The following is a 22,734-nucleotide window of genomic DNA, read 5'->3' on the forward strand; positions in this document are numbered from 1 at the left end:
ATAGTATAGTACTTGGTGCTCATGAATACTATGTTAATTAGGAAGGAAGATTTTTATGGAGTATTTCTAACACATTCAAGGGAAAGTGTAGTTATGGAGGGAAGCTGGACATTTGATTAGCAGAACACTTTCAGGAAGGTACACAGAGATGTTAGACGAGAGCAATTGATGATGGAATTTTCAAATTTGATCCTTTTGGTACCCTCCTCACTAGACTGTGAATCCATGCCTTCTGAATGACTTGCCTGTCTTTAACTGGAAGTAGCCAGCAGGCTGGGCATTCCATGGGGAAGCAAGTACTGCCACAGACTGCAAATTAGGTGTATGTTGCTTCAGATCTGCAGTGACATTGCTGATTCCATAAATACTCAACATTTCCATCACTACAGCAGGTAAGTACACGAGTCTTCCTTTGGTAGCATAATAACCAACCGTGACATTATGAGAATGTTCCAGAATATCCACCTACAAAACAAATAGACCATAGAATTTAGTACTCTTTTCTGCTGTACTTTGAGTTCCTCTTAGAGTTTCAGAGGACCACATGCTCTTTTTCATGGCTGAGAAACAGGAACTTCCCACTCAGTCAATATGACAACAACCTTATAGTACAGACATAGACAGGCAAGCCTCAATCTAGCAGAATAGAAAATATAATTTATATAAAACCTGAAATAGAGCCAAATTGGGGCAAGGGATATAAGATTTCCTGAGGGCTTCAGTGAGCATCAACTTCACAGTGCCTACTATCACCCAAGAAGGTGAACAGAAGATTTGTAGGGAATGGAACTCTAGGGAATCAGTTTTATCATACTTCTATCATTTATGAACATTAAAAGGTAGATAATCGGGGACACCTTCAGGACTGGGGTCAGATTGGTAAAACTTCCTCTCAGAAGAAATATTGAACCTTACACTCCAATCACAGCTATGCTCACGGCCAGATTCCATAGGCTCAGGACGAGCCTCATCCAGGAATGAATCTGTTGGAAAACTCAGGTATGCGGGTTTTGTGACCCTAATCTCCAGGCTCTCATGGAGTCGGGGCTGGGTGACCTCCCACCATCTCCCTGTTCTTCTGGAGCCTGGTGGTCATGCTCATGAACTACCTCTAGCACCATATGAGTTCATTAACCAGCCACGATCCAGAATATTTGGATTATAAAACCCCAAATATTTCAATATATCCAATATATATTGGGCTGGAGCGATAGCACAGAGGGTAGGGCATTTGCCGTGCACACAGCCAACATGGCCGACCTGAGTTCGATTCCTCCACCCCTCTCGGAGAGCCTGGCAAGCTACCTGTGACGTATTCGATATGCCAAACACAGTGACAACAAAGTCTCCAATGGATTCGTTACTGGGCCCGCTCGAGCAAATCAATGAACAATGGGAGGACAGTGACAGTGACAGTTATCCAATATATTCAAATATTTCAATAAATATCGAAAGAGATCCAGAAGCTGCAGAAATGCTTCTGGACCCCAAAGTCACCATCCAGTTAAAAATTTCACTCCAACTATATCCCCCCATTCAAAATTCTAGAATTCCTGGAGCGACATTTCAAACTCTACACCACTGATATACCAGGAGTATCACACCACTTTGGATGATGTAAAGTAGAAGGCAATCAATTTCGATTAAGAAAATATTAATACACAAAGCTTAACCTGTAACAACATGTTAGTAATTTCTTACACTAGGGCTTAATAGCTCCAGGGTGAGATACAACAATCTTCACACACTTCTTAAAAAGAAAATCTTTTTTGATCATTTTGAGCAAATCATTCATAATAAGCTATATAAAATAAATTATTTAAGGCCTGCTATTGGGGCAGGCTTGTGTGGTGGTTGGGAAAATTGGAAATAATGAGGGTGGAAAGGTGTAATGATGGTGAGACTGGTGTTGGAATATTGAATGTAATAAGCCATCTTATAAAAATTAAATTAAAGTTAAAAAAATAATTATTGAACATTAACTCTTGTTGTGCTTCTAAATTAGTCCGAGGTTGGTTAGAGAATGGACCATGAAATTTCTTCATCAGGTCCTAATATCCTTCTGTAAGGCTGATCATCTTAGAGCTTTCTGATCCACTAGAAGAGGCTGAGGTCTCAGCTTTTATTCTGTTTTTGTTGCTAATGTGTTAGAGGGGAAATCATTCTCCAGGGTTTGGGGAGTAGGATATGCTGGGGTTCAAACTCAGATGCAACAAGGAATGTGCTCAATCACTGAGTCACATCTCCAGCCCATTTTACTCTTATTTTGTGCGGCTTTCCTGGTGTTTTATCATCACAGCCTGAGTTGTTTATAACACTTGTTTTGCCCTATATTCTCATCCACATTAACAAGATAGACTTGGAGTAGGAGAGCTGACTCTGATTTCTCCACATTTCTCCTGTTTCTCAGCCATGATAATGTGAGGTCCCCTGACAGTCTTAAAGGTGCTTTTCACGATGAACTGAGGAAAGACAAGAGGTATTTCTTGACCGAGTCTAGATGTAGCCCTAAACAACATCTAATCACCTTGTAAGACATGGCTGCCTTTCCAATCTTAATTACCTCAAGAAGCAGTCCTTCATTTAGAAATTATTCACTTTTAACACTTCTTTAATCCATGCAATCTTATCTTTGAACAAAGGGACCACAGGCTTAGCCTTAACATCATCATCAGTCAACAAAGTCTAACTTGAGTTTAATAATAAGTTGTTTTCGTTATTCTCATTTTTATGATTATCTTCTATTTGTAGCAAATAACCAGAATTTCAAAGTAGGGTATTAACACCAAAGACACTTTTAAAATACATAGTAATTGCCATAATGGTTGGTGATGATGTGGCGAAAAAAGGCAAAATTTGTCAAGGGAATTTGCAAATGACTGCAAACATTTCCATTTGGTTGCTTGACACAATTTTCACCAAACTTTAGTTTCAACTTTGGGTTTGGGGTCCTTTTTATGTGGCGATTTTTTTGTGTGTGTGGAGGTGTGTGTGTGTGTGTTTGGTGTGTCTTTTGTTTGGCTGGTAAGTTTGTTTTGGTTTGGGGTCACACCCCAAAGTTCTCAGGGGCTACTCCTGTCTCTGTGCTCAGTGTTGCTTCTCCTGGAGGGGCTCAAGGGGAACATGAGGGTGGAAAGGTGTAATGATGAGGAACATGACAATCAAACCGCATGCAGAGCCTGAGCTCCAGGCCTCCAAGCCTTTTCCCCAGCCCTCATGTTTTGAACTTGTTTTGAAAAGTTTCATGTGCAGAAAACACAGGAGGCCATTGTGGAAAGCACTGTAGCACTGTCCTCCCATTGTTCATCGATTTGCTCCAGCGGGCCCAGTAACGTCTCTATTGTGAGACTTCTTGTTACTGTGTTTGGCATATCGGATACGTCACAGGTAGCTTGCCAGGCTTTGCTGTGCAGGCAAGATACTCTAGGTAGCTTGCCAGGCTCTCCAAGAGGGGCGGAGGAATCTAACCCAGGTCACCAAGGTCGGTCACAGGCAAGGAAAATACCCTACCCACTGTGCTATCCCTCCAGCCCTAAATTTTTTAGCACTGTCCACTGCACTGTCCTCCTGTTGTTCATCGATTTGCTCGAGTGGCCCCAGTAATGTCTCCTCTGTGAGACTTGTTATTACTGTGTTTGGCATATCAAATACAACAGGGTAGCTTGCTAGGCTTTGCCATAGCTTGTCGGGCTCTCTGAGAGGGGCGGAGGAATCGAACTCGGTTCAGCTGGGTTGGCTGTATACAAGGCAAACACCCTACCTGCTGTGCTATTGCTCCAGCCCGGATTGTGGAAAGCATTTCCCTTAATTTTTTTTTCCAGAATGACGTTAAAGATATGGACAATGACTAATAAAGTGTGTACCAAGACTCTTACTGGTCTGTGGTGTGTTGAAGGGGAAAGAGGAACCACTAACTTAAACACAGCTGTAGAACAAAGCAGCAGCGAGGAGAAAGCCAGATCACTGCTTTTAAGTGGTGCAAAGGATTGTCCACTGACTGACTGCTAATCACATTCGCTGATTTGAAACTTGGAATCAAACCAAAAGAGTGTAAAGCAAAGCTTCCATCAAAATCAACTAGCAGTTGTTAAACAGTTCTTGGCATGAAACTGTTTGGGGGTGGGGATTCGGGGGGTGGGGGAATGTGTACTTCCCCGTCTGCTGCAGGCAATTTGAGCAAAGTTGGACTTGATTTACATGTAGAATAACTTCTAAATGTCCAGAAATAAATCACGAGCTATTTACAACAGTCAGAAGATGAAGGACATGGTAATGATAGCTTCTGGAGAATCCCACTACCGACATAAAATTCTTTCCTCAAACAACAACATAATGAAGCCACTGAAAATGGTATATCCAGGTTGGAAAAATAACCTAGACATATGGCAATTAACTTTGATTTTCTATCTCAAAATTCTCCCTTTCTCTAGCTACCATGCATTACCTCTTTGCCAAAATCAAGAAAGAAGGGTCCGGTTTCTGGCAAATGTGGCGATGGTACCAAGTGTGGAGAAAAACAAACTCAATATACCTCAGTTCCAAGAGGAAAACGTGGCTAAACTAAATATACCTCAGACCTAAGAGAAAAATGTGGATGGATTAATGTAATTACAAAAGCAAGGGACTTACGTGCGCTGAGATGTCGTTCTGGTGAAAAGCCTTCCTCAATGCCTGTGTGAGCCCTTTGGCTACGTTGAGCCTCAAGGATTCACTGATCTGCATTCTCCTTTGGGTCACAAAGAGAACTGTAGGGTAAAACAGAGCATGGCATCAGGGCAAGGTGCAGACTTCTTCAGCGGTAAGCCCACCTCTCCCCACCAGCCACCACCTCCTCTAGGCCAGCAATGGTCCAAGCAGTGAGAGGGCTGGACTGGGTTCTGGTTATGAGAAAGCACTGTTGGTGCGGCTCAAGTCTCAAGGGAGGAAGACCCCGGCTCTCTGCGTGGCCCTCGTAGAGACAATGTTAGCTTGATAGTGACACTTGGTTTCTGATCAATGCTGCCTCTGACTTTGAAAGCCAGGTCCTGTCGATTTGTCTGTCAGAAAATTCCTGCAGCATCTCTTTCCTAGAGCCTACTGAAAGGCAGGGCCTCGGAGAGGGGCCATAACTACATCCCCCACCCTCGAATCAGGAGGATACCCCACAGGTGAGGTCGGGTCAGGGATGGAGGCCTGGAGAGAACAGAGGGATTGCATGTGCCTGATGCAACCAGAAGTTCTGAGAAGAACTGCCAGCTGTGAGCTGGGCAAGAAGGTGGGCACAGTTCCTGGAGGAACTGCCACTTCCACTAGAGTGCTGGAAAATGATGGGAGTAAGTCAGGCTAGGCAGGAGGAGACACTGGCTGCACCTGCCTGGGCAGTGAAAAGGCACAGAGGAAAGAAGTGGAACCGGTCTGTGTATTTTTAGGCTTGACTCTGAGGACAAAATGGGAAGTAAGGGGTGATAAGCAATGACATGCATTTTAGAAGGTCCCCAAGACTGCAGACCAGAGAACGTTTTTGGGAGCAGGGCTGCAGGGGGTTAGGTTAGTCTACGCTGCAGAAATTTAGTGGAGCAATGATGACAAGGTGAACTAGGGAAATGGCAGTGAGGTCTGGAGGGGGGCGTTCAAGAGACAGAATTAAAGGGAACTGGTATGGGGCTGGAGTGATAGTATAGGGGGTAGGGCATTTGCCTACACGCAAATGGCCTGGATTCAATCCCCAGCATCCCAGATGGTCTCCTGAGCACTGCCAGGAATAATTCCTGAGTGCAGAGCCAGAAGTAACCCTTGGGTATCACTGGGTGTGACCCTGTTCCCTCCCCCCCCAAAAAAAAAGACTAAAGGGAGCTGGTGATTGTGTGGGAATGGCTGGAGAAAGGCAGGGGTTGAGGAAAAAGAGGGAGAGGAGAATATTCTAGCCTTCCGCAAGTAGCTGGCTGAAGTGGCCTGCTACCCAGAAGAGGATGCATAGGGAAAGAGATCTGGAGGGCGAGGGGGAAGGAGGGATTAACCAGATGGTGTCACTTCTTGGGAAATTGAGATACTGTGCTTTTTGCTAGGCCTACTTTCACAATTTCTCATTTTGGAATAGGAGAGGCCTCGAGATATCATTTCACTTCATTCATGTGGGGGGAGAGGAAGGCGGGAGGCGAGCATTCAACATTGGCATGATCTCTCAAATACGGTGCCTGCTACTTTTTATAGCAAACACTACCACACTATTAAAAGCACCCTGTGTCGTCGGGCCTGCTTTGCTGCCACTGGGAGGTGAGGGCTAAAGAGACAGCATCCTCAGACAGAGAAGGGCAAATAGTATCTGATTCCACCTAGGTGTGGAATCTATAGGGGAAGAAAAAAATGGGAGGGGGGGATAATAATAATAATAGAACTCACAAAGAACAGATTGGTGGTTGCCAGAGGCAGGGGTGGGAATGAATCAAACAGGGGCAGGCTATTGAATACAGGGGCTGGTATACAGTCAATCTTGGGAGTGGCATGCACATTGCAACCACAGCTAAAAATAGAGTTTTGTCTCTGAAAATTGCCAAGACAGTGGATCTTTTTTATTCAGGTTTTTATTTATTTATTTATTTATTTATTTATTTATTGCCACACCCAGTGATGCTCGGGGATTACTGCTATATTGATTCTCAGGTCTCACTACTAGCTTTGCACTCAAGGATCACTCCTGGCCTCCTAGAAGTGCGTGGGGGGATGGAATGGGTGCCGGGAACCTACCTCACTCAGCAACCAGCAGGGTAAGCACCTTACCAGCTGTACTATTAAGAGAGTTGGTCTTAAAAGTTCTCATCACAACAAAAAAGTGTAACTATGTATGGTGGTGGATATGAAGTAAATTACTGAAGTGATCATTCTGCAGCACATACAAATGCCCTCGTTATGCCGTTCACATACAAATGCTCTCATTATGGCTTTCATCTGAAACTATGGTATGTTACCTCAGTAATAATCCTGATTCCAACCCCTAGAGCCACAACTATGCTTTTTGTAATCAATGATATTTTGTGGGATGCATTGTAAATCCATAAAAACTGGTTTCTTGTCAGAAACCGATAATACCTACGAATATTAAATCTAAAAAAAATGATTTTTTGCACCACCCAACTTTTTCAAGCTCTCCTTTTTAACATCAAAAGAAATCCCTGACACCCACAAATCTGAGAATGAGAAATATGTGCAAGGGCCTGAGAAACGATACATAGGGCTATTAATCACCTTCTTTTGCATGTGGGAGAGCCAGGTCTGAGGCCCAGCACCCTAAAATGCCCCCCAAAATGCCCAGGTGCAGGCCAAAAACAATAAAAGAAAACAGGAAAAAGAAGAAACATGACATAAAGTGACATCTATTATACTTTCCAAGATTTTGTATTTTACTAATCATCACACATTCACGTGAGACATCACTGACTCACAAGCAAAACTTTGTCCATCTGTTTTCTCGGACCCATTTATAACTGACTTTCCAGGGGCCTCTAATATTAGGGCTGGTCCCAGGACTAAGCTCCATACCACATAACACTCATCCTCCATCATTCGATCCGAGGTTCCCAACCCCGGCACTCCTGTCTTTCAGGGCTGTATTACTCCTTGTTGTTGGACTTCGGACACTGAAGGATGTTCAGCAGCATCTATGGTCTTTACCCGTGAGATGCCGGTAGGATCCTCCGTACCCTCTGAATTTATTTATTTATTTTGCTTTTGGGGGTCATACCTGGCGATGCTCAGGGGTTCCTCCTGGCTCTGCACTCAAGAGTTACTCCTGGTGGTGCTTGGGGGACCATATGGGTTGCCGGGAATCAAACCCTGGTCTGCCTCATGCAAGGGAAACTTCCTCCCCACTGTATGATGGCTCCAGCCCCACCCTCCGCATTTAGACCCCCCCCCATGTCTCCAGACATCACTAGTGGAGCCCAGAGAGGCATAAGGAAACCCCAGGGTCCTGTTAGCGCTCTGCTAACAGGATGTGCCTGCTGCTCTCAGATCAGATCACATCTGTGGACCCTTACCTGTCTTCACCAGGAGCTTACTGGACATCTGACATTCCAGATTGGATGTGATTTTTCCCGTCGTGACCACTGCAGTGGACACAGCAGGAAGAGCCGTATCTGTGTTTTCTGCCAGCACGGGGGGCAACCGAGTGGCCCTTCCCGGGGCAGTGATGGAGGTCAAGGCTGCTGTGATTGTCAGCGAACGAGTGGTGGTCCCCCTAGGGATGCCTGGGGGGGTGGGGTTTGGAAGGCCTGTGTGCATGGCTTGTGGTTTCCTGGGGGGGAGTGTTGTGGACACCAGGCCCAAGGCAGCACCCGTGTTCCCTGGCATGGCTGTGTGAGCACTCATGGTGTGTGATGTTCTGGCAAACATGTAGGTTGGTGTGAATGAGAAGGCCGGATAGACAGTCCCAGGGGTCACCTTGGGGCTGGAGGCTACGCTGCTTGTGACATTTTTAACCAGGGCTGCGGTCAAACTGCTCTTGACCAATCCTGAGGCCGAAAGGCTGCTACCGGTGCCCTTGGCAACAAGGGCTGCAGACAGCGCTGGTGGACTTGCTTTCCTCAGGAACAACGGAGCACTGGCTGCTGTCGGCTCAGCCTTGGATGGCACCGAGGAGTCCACTGCAAAGAGGAGAGAAGCAAAGGTGGTCATTGCCTGGGAATGCACGCATCGCGTGTGGGAATGAATCGTAACTCGTGGGTTTGCTGGGATACAACATCTCTGTGCTCTGGATTTAGGTGGAATTTAGGGCTCTCAAATCATGAAGCCCAATTAACCTGAACGAGGATGCCACATATAGCAAAGTGGTGGTTGGTAATGAGCACTTAGATTCTGTATGCTTTCCTAAAAAAAAAAAAAGTCAAGTTCTCAGAGGATTGAGAACGTGACTACTTGGGGTTACTAATTACTCATTCATCATCCTGCAAAGACACGTCTGCTCCGTCTGAGCAAAGCTGGGGTTCTGGCTGGAGCTTTCTTCCAGACACTTTGGCCACAGAAGCCCTCACACTATTTGGCAGGGAGTGGGGAACCCAGGAAACAAACTACCTGCATTAATGGCGGCACCTGTCCCTTTCCTGGGGCGCTGAGGAGCCAGCAGCTCTTTGGACGGGGTGCGGAATAAGGCATTGTTTGAGAGAGGAGATTCGGTAGTAGTAGAGTGATATTTCGTGATGCCTTGGAACACGGTGGCGTCATTTATCACAGGAGATGGAAAAGTGTTTCTGACAAATTGGGCAGTTGTATCCATGCCATCTGAAAGCATGTCCTGCCAGCTAGCTGAGGAAGGTCTACCTGGAGAAGTTAGCGAGAAAGGATGTGTGGATGCAAGGGAATGAGACACAGAACTTGTGGATGGGGACTCTTCAAACTCAGAAGGTTGGAAGTTTCTGGAAGCGTTGTTATTGCTTGTGGACAGAATGTCTGCCTGGTCTCCAAGCAAAGGAACATCTGACTGTTGAGCAGGCTGGTTGGTGCTTGTACCAGGGACTGAATCGTGCATGCTAAAGCCTTCTGTCGTTGCAAAATGCCCAGCCGCATCATTGAAATCCTCAAAGTTTATTGTACTGGCAGCTGAAGTGAAACTAGGGGGAGGAGTAGCTGAGGCTGAATGAGTCTCTGAACTTGTGGAGTTAATTGTGGGCCCATTGAAATCATCATTTGTTTGCCGAGGAGAGCCAGATTTCATGGGTTCTGGGGAAAGGGATCCAGGTCCTGCTGAAAAAGAACTCCAGAAAACATCTGTGATTGCTGGCTTTTTCCTGACTCCCATTGTTGAGAAATCATAGCCCTCGGCAGAGGAGGGAACTGCTGTCACCTGTTTGGAAGCTGGACCTGGCAATGCAGAATGGTCCCTCGCAGCTGCGGGAGTCTCCAGCCGGGTGTTGGAAGAAAGAGTCTGGGTGGCGTGTCTAGAGGAAAGGGACAGTGAAGGTAATTCTGAAGGAAGGAGGCTCCCTCTGTGTGCTAAGACCGCAGCAGGTGAAGTGGGATCTGTGCTAAAATCAGAGATGAGTCCATTCGCTGCGTGAAGATTTGTCATCCTTCCACTTGGAAGGCTCTGGAGAGTGCGGATGGTCAGGTTGGCCCTTTGCTTTTTCCCTCCAGTGACGGTCTCGCTCTCCTCCTCCTGCGGGGCAAGTGTCCACATTGTGGAGAGATACTTGGGAAATCTGCTGGAGAGGGGGACGTCTGTAGCTGCAGTCGGAGGGGCTCTGTCGCTGTCCTCTTCCCGCGGAGTTGGCATTGGGGGAGCGGCCAGGGGAGAGACCAGATCCTGCGGCTGCTGCAGGGAAGTCCGAGCGGAGGATACAGCTGCTCCTGCCGAATCCCACGGTGGCCCTGGCCCGGCCCCGGACATGGGAGTTTGCCCGGGGCCAGCTTTGGTGAGAGGCAGAGAAGTCACCAGAGAGGACAGTGTGCGTTCTGCAGAGAGGGCAGGAGGCCCTTTGGAATTTTCTGGAACGGCTGACAAAGGAAGTGAGTGAGCAGAGTCCTTCGCAGTGGCTGTGGGGCGCTTCCTACTGGACATTTCTACCACCACAGACTCTGCTGCCATCTGGGAAAGAGTTGGCTGGGCCTGGTGACTCCCGGCTGCACTGTGCTTCAGGGTGGTCAGAGACACCCTGGTGGGCCCGCTGGGGGCCACCTCAGCTTGGGCAGGCCCACGGGAGGCAGGATTAGATGCGTCTCCTGACATGGGCCAGAAGGGAGTTCCCCCCCAAATCGAAAGACCATTTGCAGGGGCTTGGGGGTGCGGGGACAGATGGACGGGTGTTGGCCCAAACTGGGGAGTGAGGTGGCCTCTGGACAGAATAGGGGACGGCGCCCAAGACAGCTCCTCTGAGGAACGTGGGTCGCCTAGACCAAGGGTGCCTCTCAAAAGCCTGGTTCGCCAGGGTGGACGGTGGGTCCTCTGGTCAGCAAACGGATTTAGGGTTTGTGCCACCTTCTGGAGTGAGGAGGGGTCAGGCAGGGCTTCTGGGGAGGACACAGGCTCTGGCTTGGAGGGGCTGCTGGGGCAGGGCACTGCAGGGGAAGGGCCAGTGCGGAAAGGAGAGAGGAGCTCTGGGTTCACGGAGGACGGGCGGCTGGACACGGAAGGAGTTGCTGCCCTGGACGGCGGGGAAGGGAGGGCAGCTCTTGGGTTGGGCTCCGGGGATTGCATGCTGGTGGGAGGCCAACCTGACGGGGCGGCGGCCTGTCCCCCGAGAGGTCTGGGTTGGAGCAGGGTCGCGGGGTCCAGCGGTGGCCCAGGGGCGGCGCTGCTCTGTCCACTTCTCTGGAGCGAGGAGGGCGGGAACTGTACGGCGGGGTCCAGCTGCTGCTGCGGGGCGCTCCCGTTGTCCACGGGGGCCAGCACCGTCCTCGGCCGGGGCCCCGGAGACGGGACTTCGGAGAAAGGCCATGTTGGTGACATCGGCAGCAGTTTCCCCGGAGCAAAGGGCTCTGGCGTGGGGGTGCCCGTGGTCTGCAGGTGGCCAGTCCCTGGAAAGCAAAAAGAAGCACGGTCAAGCATCAGGGATGGGGGAGGCGGGTGCTGGGGGCGGGTTCTGCAGAGGAGTGGGGCGCCGCGGCACAGACCCTCACTAAGCACCTGCAAAGCACCGAGGATGGAGCGGGGCAGGGTGGGCCAGACTTGACCTCGGTGGACATGAGGTTTAAGCAAAGACCTTGGCAAGGAAGCAAGGGAGGCCCTTGCTTCTTTCCTTTGTTTATTTTGGGTTTTGAGCCACCCCCACCTGGCGGTGCTCAGGGCTTACTCCTGGCTCTGCGCTCAGGCATCACTCCTAGTGGTGCTGCTCAGAGACCATATGGGATACCCAGGATAGAACCCAAATTGCCCTGTCCGCTGACTATCACTCTAGTCCCATATTAGCTTCTTTCAACATATATATATATATATACACACACACACACATATATATATATATATATATATATATATTTCTTTTCTCTCCATTGCCTACAAAGAGTGGACTAGGAAACTCACAACCGGGGGTGGGGGAGGGAAATCAAAGAGCAATTGAGCAATGACACCAAAATAAACCAGAATACAAACAAAAGCACTGTGCATCTGAAGACATTATTTAGAGGACCTCAGGCGGTTCACACAGCTGATCAAAGTGGCCGATATCTGGCACGCTGGCACCTTTGTGTTCCTAAAAGACATCTTTATCTGACTAGAAGTTGGAATTCATGCCAGAAATTCATGCCAGGTCACACAGCAGGGGGGGACAGGTGAGGGCCTTCCCACAAGGGCTTACGTGGCCTCAGGAGGTCTTCCTGGTGATTCTTGGCCAAATGTAAGGACTCAAAGATGCAGTGCTGCTCAGGCCCTTCAGGGCTGGGGATTACTCACACTAGCCCTGGGGTGCCCCAGCGTGACCTGCAGCATGGATGCCAAGCCAAGTGGGCAGTTTTATAGTAGTTGGTGCAGGCAACTCAGGCTCTTGTTCTCAAGCAATCAAGATGTATAAGGCAAAGAAGTGGAAATCAAGTGGTCAGATACAGAAAAGACTTTACTTAAGGGAAGGGAAAGGACAGGAAAGGAATGCACGAAGCTTATGGGAGGGATCTCCTAAAGGATTCCAGAGAAAGGCAAAAACCCTTCTTCTTGATAACCTTTTAGACATGGTGGGGTGGGACATTTTATTGTCTTCCAAGAATGTCAACCACAGAGGCAGGAGAGAGGGTGCTGAGATGATTTTCTTCCAGACCCAGCTGGGCCTAAGTCATCCATGTTATCAGGCATTGCCTATGTCACCTTCCTGGCCTTCCATACCTGATGAATCCCTCTCTCCAGGGCCAAATTCCTAATGTCACCCTGCCTGTTCCCCTTTTGTCCCTATCAGCAGCATGCAAGGCATATGCATTAACCCCTGTACTATCTCTCCAACTAACAAAGGGGATTTCTTCACTTTTTCTTTTCTTTTCTTTTTAAGGTTTTAGGTTTGGGGGGCACAGCTGGTGATGCTTAGGGGCTGTTCCTGGCTCTGCACTCAGGGATTACTCTGGTGGTGCTCAGTAAGGCAGTCAGATAGATAGGAAAGGGTCCCCATGGCAATGGAATTCCTGGAAAGTAACAACCAACCAGCCCTAAAGCTGTTGTGAACACAGGAAGGAAGGCCTGCTAAGACCCTAACCTCGTGCCAAAAGCCCCAAAGAAGGCTGGCACCCCCACCCCACTCCGAGCATCTGCAGCAGGAGCAAAGGGCAAGTATATAGGAATTTCCAAAGAAGACCATCAACCACTTTCATCTCTATCCCCTTGGCAACCACTCTAGCAATGAACTCTTACTGGGAGAAACCCTATTAAAACCAACTTGACAAAGGAAGCACATGTATATGCTCCCCAGCCTGTGTGCTGTTTGCATCCATGTGGCCAAGCACATGTGGCGCCCAAGCACATGTGATGCAAAATTTCCTCTCTTGAAATGTGTACTGGGTCTCTTTCTGCCATTGGAGAAGCTCCCGCTCTCTCCTGAACATGTTACTCTCTCTCTCTTTCCCTTTCCCCCCTTCCTTAAAGCCACCAAATAAGGGGCTGGAGCGATAGTACAGCGGGTAGGACATTTGCCTTGCAAGCGGCCGACCCAGGTTCAATACCCAGCATCCCATATGGTCCCCCGAGCACTGCCAGGGGTAATTCCTAATTGCAGAACCAGGAGTAACCCCTGTGCATTGCCAGGTGTGACCCAAAAAGAAAAAAATAAATAAATAATGGAGCTGGAGTGATAGCACAGCAGGTAGGGCATTTGGCTTGCACGCGCGGCCAACCCAGGTTCGATTCCCAGCATCCCATATGGTCCCCTGAGCACCGCCAGGAGTAATTTCTGAGTGCAGAGTCAGGAGTAACCCCTGAGCATTGCCAGGTGTGACCCAAAAAGAAAACAAAAATAACACCAAATAAAATGTTTTTTTCTTCGTTGCTCATCTACTTCTGAAATTCTTTTCTGTGAGAAGGACAAGGACTAAACAGGCCTGCGTAAGATCTAGGACTTTCCTTTCCTGCAAAGAGCAATTCCTTACACCAGCCTAAGTCCAAAACTCCCCGAGAAATTGGGTGGTGGGGACTAATGCCCATGCCAGGCAGAACAAGTGGACATCAGGTGTGGTTTGACAGCTATCCAGTGGGGCTGGCGGGACTCGAGGTCGATGCCATCACAGACTTTATCAGTCCTAGTCTTCCCAGCAGGTCCCAAGGTGGCAGAGATGGATCAGGAGAAAGTGGCCATCTCTTTCCTCTCCACCTCATCAAAGTCTCCCAGGGGCCCACCGACATCATATACAAGGTACTGTAGGTAAGTCTGTACTCCTGAAACCCATATAAATATAATGTTATTTCTAAATAAATATATGGAGGAAAATACTTGGAAAAATAAGAAAAAAAGGGTGTTTTTGACTCTAAGTTAATTAACACATCAGCCCCGGTTTCTTCTTATTAAAAAATTCCCCATTGTGGATAATGAAATTGCTGTATTGAATACTAAGTTGTAGTACGGAATTCTATGCAGCTAAAGAAAAGATGAAATCTTGCAGTTCCCTGCAATTGAAACAGAACTGGATGGTGTTGAGTTATGCCAATGAAGTTTCAGGGAGAAGGACACACACCAGATGATGTCACTCATCAGTGGTATTGAAGGAGGAAGAACAAGGGAACAGACTATGTCAAACGATGATGGGTCCTTGGCTTTAATTATAAAATTAAGATTACTGGAGGTGGGGGTGGGAGGTGGATGGGGAGATAGATGAGACACAGGGACACTGGTGGAGGTCACTGTGTGTGGTAACTGCACATCAAGCCATCAGCATTAATGTTATTGTAAACATGTCGCCTAAACTATAATCATTACTTTGAAAGCAATTAAAATGATTTTTTAATTTTTTAATTTTTTATTTCCTCAGTCTTGATATATACAAATACCTAAGAAATTGACCTTAAGTCATTTCTAAAACCCCCTGGAGTGGAAATCAGCACTATACTAGTTAATGGACTTGTTCAACTTTATTCTTTAAGTCAGGCTCTAACACTTCTCCTGAGGCATGATGTTCTCATAAGCCCACTCAGCCTCTCTGTCTTCTTCTTTATCACCAGATTCAAATCACTAAAGCCCTTCTCTGCAGGACCCAAAGCTCCTTCTAACCTGTTATTCAAAACTCACTTTACACAGAATACAAAGGCAAGATGCAGAAGACAGCTAAGTCTTTTACACAGAATTAAATTAAAATATATGCAGTCCTTGGACTGCCTTGTGTTGTGCAATGAGTATTGTTTTTCTATTGACACACAAGAGCAAAAAAGAAGAATCCACACTCTAAGTTGCAATTCTGAATGGAAAGCCCATACTGCCTCAGGTTTCAGTCCTTTGAGTCTCTCCTGTTAAACTCTGCTTCAGACCTTTTCTGTCTTCTCATCCAATATCCTCGAAGAGGAATTTACATGAACAACTACATTACCTCTATAGACTATGGTTACAGTTTTGCATTTTGGAGTATATTTGTTTTGTTTTGTAATTTTAACAGTAATGCTTTAGAATCCACTTATTACTTGTGTTAAATATCTAGGTAGTCACACTGCCGTACAGAGAGAAGAAGGACCACATGGAGGGCTGGCTCCACAGCTCCCGGAGAAGAAACCAGGTTCCAAAAAGAGCCGAGATCACCAGGAAGTCCCAGATGGGGTAGGTGCCGCATCCCGCCTCCCCCAGATGGAACCCCGGTGACCAGAAGCCTCTACAAGCAAAGCTCGAGTATGCGGGAACTAGGACTTTTCCTCCAAACTGCCGGAACTACGGCTCCCAGGTAACCTCTGATTCCGGAAGTCACGCCCACAGCCCGCCCCCCAGCGCCATCTTTACAGCATACAGCGGAAGAGAAGGGCCACATGGAGGGCTGGCTCCACAGCCCCCAGAGAAAAAACCAGGTTCCAAAAAGAGCCGAGATCATCGGGAAGTCCCAGATGGGGTAGGTGCCGCATCCTGCCTCCCCCAGATGGAACCCCAGTGACCAGAAGCCTCCACAAGCATAGCTTGAGTATGTGGGAACTAGGACTTTTCCTCCAAACCGCGTGGCCGCTTATGCGGCCGCGCGACATCTCTGTATATACAAAGTGATCAATGGGAAGTAAATCACACAACATTTCTCCCTGAAAATCAGAGTTAAGTTTGGAGCACGGCCACAGCCCCAGAAACACAAGGACTTAATGCAGAACCCAACAGCTTGGAGCAGAAAAGTGAATGGACTATGCGTTTATCCAGGCCATCATGTCTGCCTGGAGGGGAAAGGGTGTTGCTCCCTTCCGCCCTCCTCCCTCTGGAAAGAAAGATGGTGGCCGCATGGGACCCTGGTGGACAGCAGGTATGAGCCGGGGGTGCGGGGGCGACAAAAACCTCATGGGAAGGGGGTCGTTCCGGTCCGTCCTTCACGCCCTACCGAGGTCACCAGTTGCCCCCCACGAGCGGCTCTCCAGCACGGCCACAGCCCCAGAAGCACAAGGACTTACTGCAGAACCCAGAAGCTTGGAGCAGAAAAGTGAATGGACTATGCATTAATCCAGGCCATCATGTCTGCCCAGAAGGGAAAGGGTGTTGCCCCGTTCGCCCTCTCCTCTCTGGAAAGAAGATGGTGGCCACATGGGTGCCTTGTGGAGAGCAGGTGTGAGCCAGGGGTGTGGGGGCGACTAAAACCTCATGGGAAGGGGGGCGTTCCAGTCCGTCCTTCACACCCTACTGAGGCCGCCAGTTGCCCCCCACGAGCGGCTCTCCAGCATGGCCACGACTCCAGAGCACAGAAACCAATCTCTTAATTATCTGACTCTCAGTAGAAATACTTCCAGGGTTAATTAGCAAAATAGTGGAAATCCAAAACCAACATTTAATTCTTGAACCCAGCTGTAGAAAGCGAATCACTTCACAATGCTTTCTCAGCATGTCTGATGTGGGGGGAGGGGGTAAACTCCAAATAATAGTCGCGCATCTTTTATTGAAACAATGAATCTAATCAAAGCAGATAAAGTGTCAACTAGAACTCATCTGCCTCGCAGGCATTGGGAGGGGTGGGGGGTGGGGTTTTATTGGGGTTCTTCATGGTAAAAAATAAGTATTGGTAAAGGGAAAGGTGTTTGATATTTGCATGACTGAGACCTAAACCTGAAAGCTTTGTAACTTTTCCCACAGTGATTCAATAAATAAATAAATTATTTTAAAAAAAATCTAGGTAGGATTTCCTTTGTATTCTCATAGAAATAGCCTCAAGGACAGATTCAATGGGGATGCAGGAATCAGAACCACAACCACAACAAAAAGATTCTGCTTTCTGTAAGATGTTGTACAAACTCCTTCCCTAAAATCTTACAGAAAAGAGACGGGGGTGTTGGGTGGTTTCTAACTGACAGAACAGTCAAAGAAGGCTGATGGGAAGCGGAGCTGGAGGGAGTAAGGTCTCTACTGCAGCGGCTGGACCATGTCATCTTTGAGGCTAGAACCTGGTGTTTGCACAGCTACTCCTCACAAGCAGTGTTCCCATATGCTTCATGAAAAAAGTTTCAAGGAACTTTTTGGTTTGGGGATTCACACCCCTCAGTGCTCAGGGGTTACCCGCAGTTGCTCAGGGGACCGTGTGGTACTGAGATCAAGTCTGGACTTCCTGCATTCAAAGTCTGTGCGTTGAACCCTCTCTGGCCCTTCATCAAACATTTTTGAGAAGCCAGTTGTCCTCAACACATGATAGTCTTTAGTTTTAACATCCATTTCTGGCTCTCCACCCTGGGAGCACAAAGCAAGATACTTTTGTGGTTAGATAAGGTAATGTGATTAGTTCTGGACAAAGAGTTGTAAGGACAAATGCCAAGTGTTCCTTGTGGGCTAGAACTCTTAAATGCTGGAGCAAGACTCCCCAGAATTTAATTTCTCTCTAGCAAAAAACAAACACAGAGCAGGGCTGGAGCATAGTACAGCAGGTAGGGCATTTGCCTTGCATGCAGCCGACCTGGGTTTGATCCCCTGCATCCCATATGGTCCCTCGAGCACCACCAGGAGGAGTAAATCCTGAGTGCAGAGCCCCACCACAAAAAAAAAAAAAAACCATATCAATATCTATCTCAGTAAGAAAAAGTACAGGAGGAGGAGGAGGAGAGATGGAGAGGAAGGAGAGGCAGCAGGGAAACTAGCACTACTCAAAAAATGCTCCCCAGTACCACCAGTAGTGACCCCTGACACAGAATCAGGCAGGAATAAGCCAGGAGCAAACCTGGGTGTGGCCCCCAAATAAACAAACAAAAACCAAACCAAAACAAACAAATGTTCCAAATCCATTTGCCTGGGCCCCTTAATGCCTTGAATCTTTTTTTAGTTTGTTTGTTCCTGAGAAACTTTTGAGAACAGTTTCCAGCTGGCCACCAGAAAGAAGCTAAGACCTTTATTTTATTTCGGAGGGAGTGGGGCCACCCCCAACAATGCTCAGGATTACTCCTGGCTCTGTGCTCAGGAATCACCCCTGGAGGAACTGGGGGACTGTTTGGTACTGGGGTGTCAAGCTGAGCTCAGCCACACGCGTGGCAAGTGCCTTGAGTCCTGTACCGTCTCTCCAGCACAGCAGCCAAGACCTTTAACGCAGCATCCACAAGGAAATGAACTCCAAATCCTTGAAGTGGATTCTTCCTCACGAACCCTCCAGATGAAAATATAGCCCAGTTGACATCCAGAAGACCCTGGGAGTCTCCAACTCCTGGGTCCATGGAAACTGAGACATCATAAATATGTGTTGTTTTAGACTCCAAGGTCTGTGGCCACGTGCTGACATGGAAATAGAAAACAAGTACTTTTTTGTGTGGGGGGAAATACTTTTTTTGTGGGTGGTTGGGGAAACCCCAGAGTAGGAAGAGGTGGAACAGGAAGTGTCGGGCTGAAGAGCAGTGTGAAGAAAGGTGAGAAGTTTCTATCAAGATAGTAAACAAGAGGGGGCTGGAGTGATACTACAGCGGGTAGGGCGTTTGCCTTGCATGTGGCCGACCTGAGTTCCATCCCTGGCGCATCCCATTTGGTTCCCCAGCACAACCAGGAGTAATTCCTAAGTGCAGAGCCAGGACTGATGCAAAGATAGTAAACAAGAGGCCCAAGTCAATATTCTTTTTTTTTTCTTTTCTTTTTTACGATAAGACAGAGAACAAACTGTGAAACAGAAATTGTAACTGAGTAGGGGTGTGAGTCTATCAGGGAAAGGGGTCAACTGCATAGTAGAAAATAGAACTGAACATTGTAGGCACAGATGCCATCTACAACAGTGTCAATGTGACACTTATGTAATATACTGCACTGCTACTTCCACCAAAAAACAAAAATTAATCCTAACACAGCACCTGGGACTCAGAAGACATTTTGCTAAGTAAACACAGGGCTCTGCAAAACAAGAAACAACATGTAGGGAATATTGCTCTGAGACAGGTGATCTCTGCTTAAATCCCCTTTTTACTTCTCTATTCTTTTCTTAAATCTCTTTTGTTTTTTTTGGATCATACCTGTGGTGCTTAGGGCTTACTCCTGGTTCTGTGCTTACTCCTGACTGTGCCAGGATCACTCCTGGAAGGGCCCAGGTGACCATATGGGATGCTGGGGATTGAACCCAGTTCAGGTGCGTGCAAGGCAAGTGCCCTACTTGCTGTAGTATCTCTCTGGCCCTAAATCCCATTTTCCAATGGGGAAGAAAAACCTCATTCAACAACTGTACTCCTGTTTTTCTCAATTAACAGCCACTACCTCTCTTCCTCCATGCAAAAAAAAAAAAAATCTTTAACTTCCTACTGTTTAGAATGACACACATTAGTCTTTGCTGACAAATATGACTGTGCTTTTTTTTTTTTTCCTTTTTAAAGGCACTGAGAGCCAAAGAGATCATACAGTGGTGACACACTTACTTTGCCTGTGGTCAACTCCGGTTCAATTCCTGGCAACGTCTATAGTACAGAGGACTGAGCTAAGAAGAGCCCTGAGACCCTCGAGGCCTAACCCAACCTACCCCCCTCTGCTACTATCTTTATAAATAAAAATTTACAAAAGAAAATAAAAATGTTTAAATGCAATGAAAGCAAAGATCAGTCCCAGACACTGGGAGGAAGATGGAAGCAGCAGTGTTTTCATGCACAAACCGCAGACCAGCTATCTTTCCTGAATGATCACCCATTCCAAGGATGAGCCAACAATTACCTCTCTTGGGAGAGACAGTATTTCCCTCTCAAGGGCCAAAATATAAAGAATTTTAAAGGGAAGTAGCTTAAGGAGTAAGAGCTTTTGGAAACTGAATGAAGAATGACGGACAGCAGAGAGGAATTTTTGTTGTATAGGAGTGAAGACAAACTAGATGAAGGCCTTTCAAACAAAAACTTCAGGGACCAGGGGCTGGAGCAATAGCACAGTGGGTAGGGCGTTTGCCTTGCATGCGTCCAACCTGGGTTCAATTCCCAGCATCCCATATGGTCCCCCAAGCACTGCCAGGAGTAATTCCTGAGTGCAGAGCCAGAAGTAACCCCTGAGCATTGCTGAGTGTGACCCAAAAAGAAAAAAAAAAAAACCTTCAGGGACCCGAGAGATAGTACGCAGGTAGGGTGCTTGCCTTGCACGACGGTGATCCTGCTGTGATCCCTGGCACCCCATATGTTCCTCCAAGCACCACCAGGAGTGATCCCTGAGCACTGCCAGGTGTGGCCCCCCAACCAAAAATAAATAAAATTTCAAAAACTTTCTATGAGTCATTTCTTCCCTTCTCAAGGAAACCAATTCTACTAGTCCTGCACAACCTACGCCATGTCCAATTAACATACAAATATTTTCCCCTTGAATAAGGTTCAAATAATCCATGATTCTCAGAACTTCAGGAAAAGATATTCTGCTTCCGCAAGAGTACCAGTCTTACGCCAGTATGGCAGGTAGGGCATTTGCCTTCCACCCAGCAGACCTGGGTTTGATTCCCCGTCAGCACCAGGAGTGAGCCCTTTGCAGTCAGAAGCAAGCCCTGATGAGCACCTTCCCGTTGTGACTCCAAAAACCAAAAAGAGAGAAGTAGTCTGCACATGTTGGGTTGGCACATACAGGTATAGCTGATTGTGATCCACCCCCTCTGCCCAGCTTCAAGTGGGAAGGAAAAGGAAGGAGGTCTTCCTCCAACCCCCCACTAGAAGGACCCAAAGGACTAGTCCACACACTTGCTGTCATTTTTCCTGGATTGGAAGAGGTGTTTTTCCTTGGTGCTGTTTGGTCAACATGGAGCACAGCTCTAAATCATCCGGACCTGTCATCCTGCAATTCCCAGAAGGTCAGGAAAGATGGATTAAACCTCCTTGCTATGCTGAAACCATCCTGCCCCCCCCCCCCCACCTCCCCAAAGACCCCCCCCCCCCCCCCAGCTCTGAAGTTGGCGTCTGGGACCTTTTTGCCCAAGATGATCTCTCTCGGGGCTTTTCAAAAGGAAATATGCCAGCTAAGAGAATCAAATTGCCATTTCTTGAAGGGATGCCAGTGAGTAGCAGGTTCTGTTTACTGCTTCCACAGAAGCGTTTTAACTTTCAAGGCTCTTTCACAACTACTCTGTTTTTTAAAAGCATCTTGCTGTCAAATTCTTGGTGGAACAGATTTTAAAATAAAGCTGACCCCCTCCCCCGTTAGAAGTAGCAGAATGTCACTTTCACTTTTGTTATTTTCATCTGTTTTTAAATTTTCTTACTGGCAATACCTAAAATTTACTAATTGCTGAAATCAGGGTTTTTTTTTTTCCGTCTTTGGGTCGCACCCAGTAATGCTCAGGGGTTTATTCCTAACTCTGCACTTGGGAATCACTCCTGTTGGTTCTTGGGGGACCATATGGGATGCTGAGGATCGAACCCGGCTTCGCCGCATGGAAGGTAAACGCTTTGGCCCTAAAGCCAGGTTTTAACAAAGGCAAAAGACTTAAGGCTCAAGCCTTTAGTTTTCGTGGGCGTGGCTTCTTTACCAGAAAATTTACCAGCGTCGTAAACTTTAGGAAGAGGGTGGCTTTTAAGGAGGAAGGTCGTGATTGGCTGTCACTCCGCAATATGTTAATTACGAGTGGTTATTAGCATTTTCTAAATTACATTTCCACTTCAGACGCTAAAATATGTTGCATTTGAAAGTAAAATGATATCATCTGAAGGCTATATGTCAAAGTACCTTTCTTTCTTTTCCCAGTGAAACCATAATTAGGGCGGAAATGACGCTGGGAACGCTCATTGTAGATCACCATCACTGCAAAGTGCTCGCCTGATATAGACGTATGGAACACCGAATTCTACTCGTTAAGACTATACTTTCAGGGATCATTTCTATAGTTTCTTACTAGAGAAGTTTCTCTGAATGTGTAGAGCACCCGAAACCATGAGGATGTGTTGAAACGTTCTCTCCTGAGCGTGAAGCCGGTTTTGAGGTTTGCGTAAGCAATGTCTCTCTACCATTGATGACCGTTCATGCCCCTCTTAAGAGTGGCCTGAGGGAGAGAACGTATTCTGAGTGGTTTCTTAATCTCGAAGTACTACAAAAAGGTTTTAAGTTAGGCTTTACTCCCATCTTACCTTTATGATGTTTGCCTTTGTCTGTTGTTTGCAATTTGCATTTATTGATTGCTTACGGTTTGTTGTAACTTTTATTTGCTATTTTGGCCTCACCTCAAATCATGTAAATAGAAAAGGAGGCACTTTCCCCAGCACTGTCTCTCCAGTTCCCATGGGTAACA

General features: G+C 47.2%; 1 protein-coding gene and 1 non-coding gene across 2 annotated transcripts in view; one reads left to right on the forward strand and one right to left on the reverse strand.

Moving 5' to 3' along the window:
• The window catches only part of KIAA1549L (KIAA1549 like), a 310,071-nt gene that overhangs the window by 119,747 nt on the left and 167,590 nt on the right, over positions 1-22,734 (reverse strand). Inside the window, exons 2-5 of the mRNA XM_056135481.1 lie at positions 9,046-11,484; positions 8,013-8,618; positions 4,630-4,745; positions 246-465 (exon numbers count right to left, since the gene is read on the reverse strand). Of these exons, the coding sequence (XP_055991456.1) occupies positions 246-465; positions 4,630-4,745; positions 8,013-8,618; positions 9,046-11,484 (3,381 nt within the window). The remainder of the gene's footprint in view (positions 1-245; positions 466-4,629; positions 4,746-8,012; positions 8,619-9,045; positions 11,485-22,734) is intronic.
• Positions 22,303-22,516, forward strand: LOC130016847 (small nucleolar RNA U3). Its single transcript, XR_008791276.1, has one exon. It is a non-coding gene; the product is annotated as a small nucleolar RNA U3 (small nucleolar RNA).

This window comes from Sorex fumeus, unplaced genomic scaffold (assembly GCF_029834395.1).
Source record: "Sorex fumeus unplaced genomic scaffold, SorFum_2.1 ptg000007l, whole genome shotgun sequence".
Classification (NCBI taxonomy): Eukaryota; Metazoa; Chordata; class Mammalia; order Eulipotyphla; family Soricidae; genus Sorex; species Sorex fumeus.